This window comes from Labrus mixtus, chromosome 2 (genome assembly GCF_963584025.1).
Source record: "Labrus mixtus chromosome 2, fLabMix1.1, whole genome shotgun sequence".
NCBI classification, from domain to species: domain Eukaryota; kingdom Metazoa; phylum Chordata; class Actinopteri; order Labriformes; family Labridae; genus Labrus; species Labrus mixtus.
The window spans coordinates 4,350,775-4,361,302 of NC_083613.1; the positions used below are offsets into that span (position 1 = coordinate 4,350,775).

At 37.5% G+C, this 10,528-nt stretch overlaps 1 protein-coding gene across 1 annotated transcript; it reads left to right on the forward strand.

Annotated features, from left to right (window-relative positions):
- The first annotated feature begins 163 nt into the window (after nt 1-163).
- LOC132981788 (tensin-4-like) lies at nt 164-10,454 on the forward strand. Its single transcript, XM_061047858.1, has 13 exons — nt 164-250; nt 1,359-1,635; nt 2,548-2,878; nt 3,607-3,929; nt 4,024-4,119; nt 5,153-5,284; nt 6,484-6,576; nt 7,111-7,188; nt 7,284-7,346; nt 8,691-8,862; nt 8,983-9,051; nt 9,455-9,484; nt 9,682-10,454. The coding sequence occupies exons 2-13, from the start codon at nt 1,389-1,391 to the stop codon at nt 9,821-9,823; spliced, it is 1,776 nt and encodes a 591-aa protein (XP_060903841.1). The 5' UTR covers nt 164-250; nt 1,359-1,388; the 3' UTR covers nt 9,824-10,454.
- Nucleotides 10,455-10,528: the final 74 nt, after the last annotated feature.

Here is a 10,528-nt window from a genome sequence, read left to right on the forward strand (position 1 = left end):
TAGCTATGTAGTCTTCCTATATCAGTCCTGAGAAAAATCATACAGTCATAAACTTCCGGCTGCTAAGATTGCATAATCAGTGGGAGCCACCGGGATTAGAGTTCCTCGCAGCTGATAGGCTTACAGGGAAAAGGGTTGGGATTTCATTAATAAAAGCAGGCAACACACTAAATGTCCAAGTAAAACAGTAAGGAGTCCCGAGAGTTAATGAGCATTGCACCGGTAGAAATCCTGACCAGAAGAAAATAAGGTAAGAGGACTTTTCTCTGATTTATGATATATAACAGAATGCACAAGCTATCACTTGTAGTAAAAACAGAAATTCAATCTGGTCTTAATGTTTGGAAAAGCTCTGTATTTTTCTACCTGTTCGTCATTAATTTGTTCTAACATAAATATGGCAAAAGGTTTTGACAGGCACATACAAAGCTTTTGATGTTCCATACATGCTCTGATTTCTAGGATAAAAAACAAATATAACTCAAAAGTTGTACGACAGCCCATTCAGAAATCCTATCCTCTAAATCAAAGCTATGTGATTCTATAGGGTGTTTCTCAAAAGTAAAATACATTTTTTTCCTGAAAAAAGCATATTTTAAGAGTACTTTCCTGACTGCTACATTCAGCCAAAAAGTTTTAGTTGCTTTAGTTATAGGAAAACACTACTGTAGTCATGGTAACCACCTGGTTGACTCATAAAGCACCGCACCTCGTCTGAAGTACAGAAAAGGGAGACACAGTATGAGCTGATCATCCCGTCTGTGACACACCCTACTTATTCATGCTGACATCAGCATTGATGCAAGCCGTTCCAGCTTGTGTTATTTTTCATTGATTGTGTTTTTGCACGGATCAAGAAACTCCTGAAAAGTCCTGGATATACGTATGACTTACATACTTCAGGTACAATGCTATTTATTGTGATTTTGAACTATAACAACAATTTTAAGGCATCTTCCTGCTTATTTCAAGTGTATGTCAGGGTTGAACTAGGGCCTGATGTCAGGGAAATCCCACATTCTGCCAGGGCCTAAACATGTCAGAGGACAACCTTTAAAAAGTATTTTATCCATCTTATAATTTTATCTGTTTTAAAGATTTATTTCAAAATATTAAGTTGCAAATGTTAATGCACCACACAGTTTAGTGGTTGTTGCGTCTATCATCAATTAACAATGAAAAACTTGAGAATGATGTTTACATTTGCTACTAAAGAGTGGCTAGAAAGTCATGCTCTTCTATGAAAGTGATTCGGTAAAAGAAGGTTATCCTGGCTCTGTTTTGCAAGAGGAAAAGGGAAACCTGTCATTCCATGAAGGACAGTGTAACTGATCTCTCTCCATTGTGTCTGTCTTTAGTCGTCCCAGAAAACAGTGACCTGATATAACATGATGCCTGCAGCTAAAGGCATGACCCACATCATACCCAATCATGTTCTGAGAGTGGGTCAAACCATCCGCCTGGACCCTGCCCAGGAGACCCTCCATCAACATCCCAGTCTCATGGAACCCAGTGGCAACCACGATGACCTCGACATTTCCATGGATAATCTCAACCAGCTCATGCTGGATCTAGATCCAACATTTGAACCCATTGAGGTTAAAAAAAGTCCCTCATGCATCAGCACCCCCACAGGTACAGTACGACTGTGAAGCTACAATATATTAGAGATTTGTTTTCTTTCTTTCAACCTGAAGATTGACTTGCAGGATATTTAAACCACAGTCACCCTCAAAACAAATAGTACATATAGCCTGAGGATTTGGAAATGTACCCTCCCTTTGAATTTTTTCTTTAACCTTGGGATAATTGCTGTTCTGGGATTACTGCCCAGACTAGCACCACACCCTGCTTACAGACACATAGAGCCCAACCAAGTAGTCACACATTAGGGTGGTACAGTGGTTTGTTCACTCAGAGCTGCTCAGAAAGTGCACACAAGAGTAAACAAAGCATATAAATGGATTTCATGTTCCACAAATTTCTTGATAGATGTTTGGATGTTTGTTTATGGGTGCTAGGAATTGTAGTGACTAGCAAGTGTAAAAGAAATGATTGCGGACATTAAGACAGTAAAAGACAGAACTTATATGCAGTGGTTGCAAAACACAGTATTGCTGCCTAAAGTCAGAGCCAGACATCACTATTTCTGTATGAACATTAGTCATTATTATGTAACATCAGTCGCAGAAGCCATTGTCTGGCCAGTGCCCATCACCACAGTGAGGCAAACAGATCATCAAGCGCACAGGAACAAGTTTGGACCGGAGTGTTTTTGTATCCTCGCAACAGCAGGAATGAACATTCAAAGCATTTGAATGTTTGGAAGGAATGGCCTCAGCTTTGCAAGCAGGTACCTGCATGAGAAATATGAATGTCTTCAAGTGTTAGCAGATGTGTTTTGCATACACAGGCAAAACCCATTTTGCTAAGAGAAGTCTGGGAAAGTGATGGAACATGCAGTTTTTTCCACATAGTTAGACATCCTCCAAAATAATAATAATCTTACTGCAGTGTTTTAGCGCAAACTTTCCTATCAACCCTCAGATGGTTCCCTCTCAGATGAAGATGTCTCCAATTGCAATTTGGTCCCTAGAGGATGTCATCCCTGCTCCTTGCCCACTGTGGTCCAATGTCTGTCACCCAGTGTACCCATCCCTACACGCAGCAGTCTGAGCTGCAGTCCACAAGGCACCCTGGTCTTCTCGACCTCCCCAACGTCATCCCTGCCTCCTCTGCCAGGTGGAAGTGTACCCCGACGAAATCCCTCATCAAGGTCGGATACAGGATGCCTGCGATTGTCACACTCCAACAGAAACAGTGTCGTCTCGCTCCTTTCCATGTCTACATGCTCAGACACCAGTTACAGCCTCGGCAGGTAAAAGTCATTAGAAACACATGGTCAATCAGTCTAAATATTTTATCTCGAAAAAGAAGCTCTTTCATGAATATTATATACAATCAAAAGGCAGGCCAAACCTTCCATTGCAACTCATTTTTTAGTAATTTTATAGTAAAAGCTTTATGGCAGAATTAACCGCCTCAAACATTAAAAAGTTACTTTATTTAAATAAACAGCAGGGTTTCATCTCAATCTCCATTTAGTCAATTTAATAGTGATTAATAGTGTAATAGTGTTTCAGGTGTACTAATACTGGGTAAAACAATACAGCATAGTGTTAGGATTTGTTTTAGAATATTCATGATATAACTCTAGATATGGTGCTATGTGTGTTTTACAACATATACAGCTATACTTTTTTTTTTTTACTGAACATATAATGCAGAAAACAATGCTAAGGCTAATTAAGAAATTATATTGTCACATAGTTTGTCAAGCAGAGCAGGTTTCAACTCCTTAGGTGACCCTGTCAGCATAATCTGCAGCACATAGCAAAGCACCACAGCTGGACAAATGATAGTCTGGACTAGAATGCGTTTACAATGGCTGCACAATCCATGTAGAAATGGTCTATATTTAAAAAAACGGTATATAATTTGCCTTGTGGTCTTTTAATCCCCACTTTGACATTTGTCACAGTCTTTCAAACTCCCTATCTGTAGTTATCTAACCTTTTCATATACATCTCCTTTCTCCCTGCATAGCAACCTGTCCCTGGCGAGTGAAGACGCTTTCTCTCCAGAGTCCATCCTAACTCATACACCCGGCTCCTTCAGTGATGGATCCAGAACAAGGACAACTGATGACATGCATAGCCCAGAGAAGCCGCCACTGATGAGGAGAGGAGGACATCTTTTTGAGCAGCGTGGAGCACACAGCAGTCCTGCCTCACTGTCTGGCTCTTTGACAGATATTCCTGTACTGCTTGTCAACGGCACACCTCAGCCAGACCTGCACATCCAGTGTGTGGGAGCAGAAATGGACATACAGAAAGTATGGTCCAACTCAAAGCCCAGTTCTCCTCACAGTAAGTTCAATGTGTTATTATGTGCTTTTTTGTAGGCAGCTACTAATCTCTAATTTGAATTTGACCACACTGTCATATTTTTTGGGTTATTTAGGTTTCCAAGCACGTTTTAGTGGCAGCCAGCCTTCAATGAAGTTTGTCATGGACACTTCAAAGTTTTGGTTCCGTCCACATATCAGCAGAACAGAAGGTAAGAAAACATCATTCTAAAGATTATCCATTTAACACATAATACAAACTTTCCCCGGGTTATTTAGATAATTTACATGGAAATGTCTTGGTAGTACAAATTAACTATAATAAAATAAACAACAAATAAGTGAATGTAGTCTCTTAGTTTTAAAAACGAAGCCAATGCAAAGTAGCCTTAAACCTGCCTTCTTCCTAACGGCCAGTAGGAGGAGATGCCACTGGTTGCAAACAACATTCTAATTGTAAAGAGATGTACCAGAATTGGCCCGACTTACTTGATTTATTACTTCAATAATCGTTTTCCTCAACATCCCATATTATTCATCTTGTCAAGCCTAGAGAAACATTATCGCAGAGTTTACTACAGCTACCTGTGATCACTCACTACTAAGGCCACCTGGTAAACACTATAGAGGCTTTTCCACTTTCTCATCATCCAAATATGGTCATTTTCTGCTAAAAAATTAACAACAAAACAAAAATCTTCAAAACAATAGCTTCACAAACCATTGGATGACATCACAATGTATGTTCACTACCTCTACATAGTTTAGGATTTTTGATTCAGGGCTTGATCTTAAGGGTCTTTCTGATGTATGCATGGACTCAAAGTCCGATCTCACTGGAATTGATATTATCGGATATCGGACTGACGGCGCAGATCCACGCCACTGATCAAGAAATATGGTTGGGCACTTTAAATATTGTCAGCTCACACAGTCTCACTTTAAAGACATTCAGACTGAACTGTAAGAAGAGTCAACAAATCATCTCCATCATGAGGTTCAGATGAGATGGAACAGCTCCTTCCATATGATCAATATACAACTCTTACATTTCAGTTCAAAAGATTTCATTTGAAAACCTGACAGCTGTTGCTGCTTCCTGTTTGAAAAAAAGTGGATCGGTGCATCTCAAATTGGTATGACACAATAGGAGCATTGAGGTTTGGATGGTTCATGCTAGGCGGTAATCTAGATGCTGTTTAGGGTATCCAAAGCTGACGTGTACATTATGTTTAATTCTTTCAGCTGAAGACTTGATAAAGGACAAGGAACCTGGAACATTTGTGGTGAGAGACAGCACTTCCCACAGAGGCAGCTTTGGCCTGGCCATGAAGATTGACAAAACATCTGCCAACATCAATACAAGCGCCTACCCAGGTAAACTTCTTCCACTTAGTACAATAATACATGAATTAGTATAAGTTACAGCAGTGTTGTGTGGAATAAAGAATAATAAAGAAAAGAAAAGCTATTGAACCCCACAACAGACAAAAGGTGTAAACATGGTGTAGCTGTCGTCATTTGTTTATGTGTCTAAAACTGGAAGGCACACAGAATCACTTACCAAACTCTGCTGATGTGAATGGGCAAGTCTGATGACATCCAGCTATCGGTGGTGAGGCAGGAGACAGAGTTGTTGTTTTTTCCATCCACAGTATACACTGTGTAAACACAAAGAAAACCAGATGTTTATGGCAGAGTAAGCAATAAAAGAAGTAAAAAATGGACCTCACTCACAAAACAATTGTGCGGCTTGCTTCATTTGCAGATTCAAATGAGTTTTACAGGAATATGCAGTCACAATAAGTTCTCAGTTACAATATTTATTTACCAAATTATCCCTTAAGGATAATAATAAAATGAAAATATCCTTAGTGGTAGGATCGTAATATTTTCCCTTTCAAACGTTCATGTGATTTTTCAGGAATAATTTCTTTAACATAAACTGAAGTTGAGTTTGACCGACATGATTGAATTATGATTCACATCAAACATTTTTTTATCACATTTTATTAAGAAAACAATTTATTGTGGGAGTAAACGCTTCTTGGGGACTGTTCAAAACGAATTATGTCTTTTATTATACCATATGAACATGATTTGTTTAGGGAAGGCCAACTTGCAGCACCATATTGTTTCTTAATGCTGCTGTTTATGTATACTGTATATTTACCATAAAAAAAATAGAGCCACACAAACTTGCATTTGGAAATATTTGGAGCAATTATTCAGCCAGATGCTTATCAATGAGTCCAACGTTCAGTATAAGGTCAACTTTCCAAATTTATGTTTAGAAAAGTACAAAATATGAAAGGAAATGGAATAAATATGAGAGGAATGTTGACATATCTAAAAAAAAGAAAACAAAAAGGCGTACTGTAACTCTGTTTGTTTGGGCCTGGTACCCTGAGGCGCAGGGCACCCAACACAAACAATAATATTAAAATGAAAAAATAAAACAAGTCATAAATACGTGGGCCTCTTAATCTTTTTTATACATCTATATCATAAATTGTACATTAACTCCACTGACTGAATGTATATGATGTTTAACATTTGTTTGATCTATGCCACAGGAGAGAACAGCTCAGACCTTATTAGACACTTCCTCATTGAATCATCAGCTAAGGGAGTACGCATCAAAGGCTCTTCTCAGGAACCGTACTTTGGTAGGTAAAAGTCAACAACAAGAACACCATTCAAAATAAAATCGCCTTCTCTATGATTGCACATTCTGGTTTGGAAGATATTGTCTGCCAGACCAGGACTGAGTCAGCTTTGTCTGGACTCTTCAGGTGTGGGTGGACCTCTTGCATGATGCAACTTGGCATGAGTCCTCAGGGTGTGCTACTGTGACTGTCCTCTTTCCTATCAAGATACTGTGGGTGTTGTGGGAGTCAGACACGTGTAATGATGTAACAGCTTCCACAGAATATTTTACTGTAGCTGTGGTAGCTTTCATAAATCTCCACATGGTAAATGTGACTTAGCGTACCCAAGAGATCATTTTGATTTCCCCAAAAAGTAAGGATAATATGCCAAAAATACCCAGGCTAAGTTACTGATATTGAGAATAGATAGAGCATTTAATCAACATGTCAGAATGAGAAATAAAATGTTTTGTCAGACTTTTATTCCAGAGAGAGATAATCATCTGGATTTGACTTGAACTAATCAAAACAATGATGTTTGTGTCCTTGTAGGTAGTCTCTCTGCCCTGGTTTACCAGCACACTGTTTCTGCTTATGCCTTACCCTGCAAATTACTGCTCCACTCCCAAGGTAAGCTTTTACTTACTTTTAATTACTTTTCTTTTTTTGTTTGTTTTACTTGTCATTGTGTGTGAGCCAGAAATACATTTTTTTTTCCTACACAGATCTGAGTGCAGCAGAACAGAGAACAAATTACAAACCAGAATCAGAGGACAAGAGTAAAACAGGTGGGACAGAAAAACAGTAAATGCCATAAAAGCCTCCTTTTTACATTATCATGTATTATACTTATTGGATAATTATTGGTTTTTCAAACACTTACCTTCAAGTGATGCTGCTTGGGGTTGACAAGGTTCAGCAAACACTACAGTTAACATCTGCTAAGGGATTAAAGAAAACAACAAAGACCAACAAATAAATACTTATATAATCTACATTAAATAGATACATTTTTCGTTTTATTAACATTTATTTCCCATTATTTCTCAAAAGTTTGGAAGGAAAGCTAACACTAGCTTCTTCTTAACAAGCTACTGTAGAAAAAAAAGAGAGTTGTCTTGATAATTGAGGTAAGTAAATTAGCTAATTACTTCACAAAGGCTAGATTTACTCTTCACGACTTTCTGACATTTTTCAGAAAGTTCTTGACAAAACAGCTACACATTTTTTAAAAAGAAAAGAAAATTCGGGTACTTTCCAAAGGACATGTTTGACTGTGAATTGTATTCTTACCTGCTTTTGCTCCATGTTGCTAGCCTCAGGTCATGTTGAAACCTCTGGCTTTTAAAAAAAAAAGACAAACACGCAGGTGTTACTTAATACCTCAATTAAAGAAGGCGTGTTAGGAATACCTCTACTTCTGTCCTGCTGTTAAGTACAAGTGAATAACTATAACTATGCTAAGTGTGACATGCTTTACTTAGCCCTGCACTCAGCTGAGAAGTATGCTTCTTTAGCCACATGTAGCCTAATTAAAGTAGGCGGCATATGTCATATTTATTATTTTTTTATTTTTTTATTTTTTATTATTATTATTATTATTATTATTTAAATCTATTTTTTGTACATTCTTAATTTATCTTTTTTTATTTAAATTGTACTGTGTTCACTTTTTGTTTCCCCATTGTGGGATAAATAAAGGATTATCTTATCTTATCTTATCTTATCTTATTACTAATGCACATTGGGCAGGTAAAAACGTTTAAAAAAGAGCCCAAATTAGGCACAATGATATCAATTAACAAAATAATATGATAAAATAATTAAGGAGACTTGTGATTGCTTTTCTTGCCACATACCGTGTATCTGAATACTACCTTTCGATATTTGGCATATATTGTGATATTATATTGCTGATATATTGGCCAGGTCTCTCTTAAAAGAAAGTATTTTTAATCTCAGTGAAAAAAAATGTTTAATTCCTTTTTGATGCCTTGTTTTTATGCAATATATTATTGGCTGGTGAAAGGAAAGCTTAGCGTATTAGTGTTTACTTACAATAAACTGATATCTAGTTGATTCAAGAAGATCATGATTTCTATTGTTTTTTTTTCTGTTTCTTTCCTTCATAGCTTCCAATTTTGTCTACCTGAATGCTGTTCCCACTGAGATGCTGACTGGCCCCTGTGCGGTGCAGAAGGCGGTGTCCTCCACACTTGAGAAGGCCTCAGGCTCCTTCACACCCACCATAGTGAACATGAAGGTGTCTCTGAAGGGTGTAACACTGACAGATATCAACAGGAAGTAAGAAAAGACACATCCTGCCACTCTGCTGCTTTGATTTAACCTACAGTTCATAACAAAATAAATGTGGTTTTTGTGTTGGTTTGCAACTTTTTTTAAGACTGATTCTTCTTTTGATAGGCTCTTCTTCAGACGCCATTACCCTGTTCACCTGCTCAGCTACAGTGGTGAAGATCCAGACAATCGATTGTGAGTACTGTATACAGCAACACATGTTATAGTCGAAGGGACTAAAGGGACTAATTCCCAGCCATAGTTTCACTATAATATTATGTAGATCATGAACTTCACTTGATAGCAGAGGCAAATGAAAGCATGGCATTTATAATCTTTTTATTTTTGAAGATGTGATATTTTAAATTCAGCACATTTTAAAAAGAAGGTGTCTCACATTAAAACATTTTGTGACCTTGGACCTGGCACATTTAAGGGTGCAGAAGTAGTATATGTTATGTAATACAACTGTTAAATGAAGTTATAGAGCATCATTAAAATGATCCCCATTGTAGAAATCAATTGGCATTTTCCAACAAAGCTTACACAGACTATGAAACTATACCACATCTTAAATGTTTTCTTATTTGCTCTACAGGTGGAGGAGGGGTTCCAGTTTTGGTGCAAGGTAATTTTTAACTTCAGTTCCTCATATCATACTGTTGTTAGATTTGAATTACAAATTAGGTGTATTTCTCCTCCGTGTATCCTTCATAAATCCTTGCAGCTGTCAGGCTTACCTGAAATTGATTTATACATAAAGATCATCTTTATCAGTCTTTTACTGTTATCTGACCTCAGCTATTATATTTTCAACCCCAACAGAATGTTTGGTTTCGTGGCAAAAGGTGTCGAGGCAGGTATGGAGAATGTTTGCCATGTTTTTGCAGAGTATGATCCCCTGCAGCCTTGCAACAATGCCATTGAGGTTATGCAGGTTGCCATAGCGAAGACCCACAAGAACTGAGAACAACTCCGATATGAGACAGTATGGAGACCTAAGGCCCTCTCTACATAATCTACTTCTGTATTTATCTGCACTGAACCCGTCCAAACCTGTGTCATCATGAGTGTCACTACGACTTGTCAAACTAGACATGTGACCTATTGACTCATGCCTTGGTCAGATGAAAAAGAGAGATTACTGGTAATTGGACCACAAATGGAAGAGAAACACGTGATTTGAATGGCTCACTCACACTGTTGCATAACCTGTTTATTAAACTGCAAAAAAACAGTTTATGCTGAATTTAATGTAAAATTTCTATTCAAAATATTTTTGTAAAAAAAAATGACTGACACCTTACCAGTTACCATATTTAACTTTATTTTAAACTAAAGTCTAAATCTGCACTACCCAGGGCAATAAAAAATAAAATGAGGGATTTTGAAGTTTCTGTAGACGATAAGTTCCTTAGAGTCAGGTCCTTTCATTTCAGATCTACCTATTGCAGATGTCCTGGCTGTATAGTTCACAATATATTTATTTCACTGCACTGCACTGTTGATAATACCCTGTATATTATAATATCTCCATGTATTCCTGTATATATTTTTTTTACTTTGATTGAGAAAAATAAAACTTTTCAACTGTTGAACTAGTGTATGTGACTGCTTCCTGATGTAAATGTCAGAGAGAGAGAGAGAGAGTTTACTGGAAAGTGTGAAACCC

What these genes read in the sequence shown, in the direction of transcription:
- LOC132981788 (XM_061047858.1), top strand. Translation starts at nt 1,389, where the DNA reads ATGATGCCTGCAGCTAAAGGCATGACCCACATCATACCCAATCATGTT. An exon ending in ACATATCAGCAGAACAGAAG is followed by an intron (nt 4,120 to 5,152) that starts GTAAGAAAACAT and finishes TAATTCTTTCAG; the next exon opens with CTGAAGACTTGATAAAGGAC. An exon ending in AGAGGACAAGAGTAAAACAG is followed by an intron (nt 7,347 to 8,690) that starts GTGGGACAGAAA and finishes TTTCCTTCATAG; the next exon opens with CTTCCAATTTTGTCTACCTG.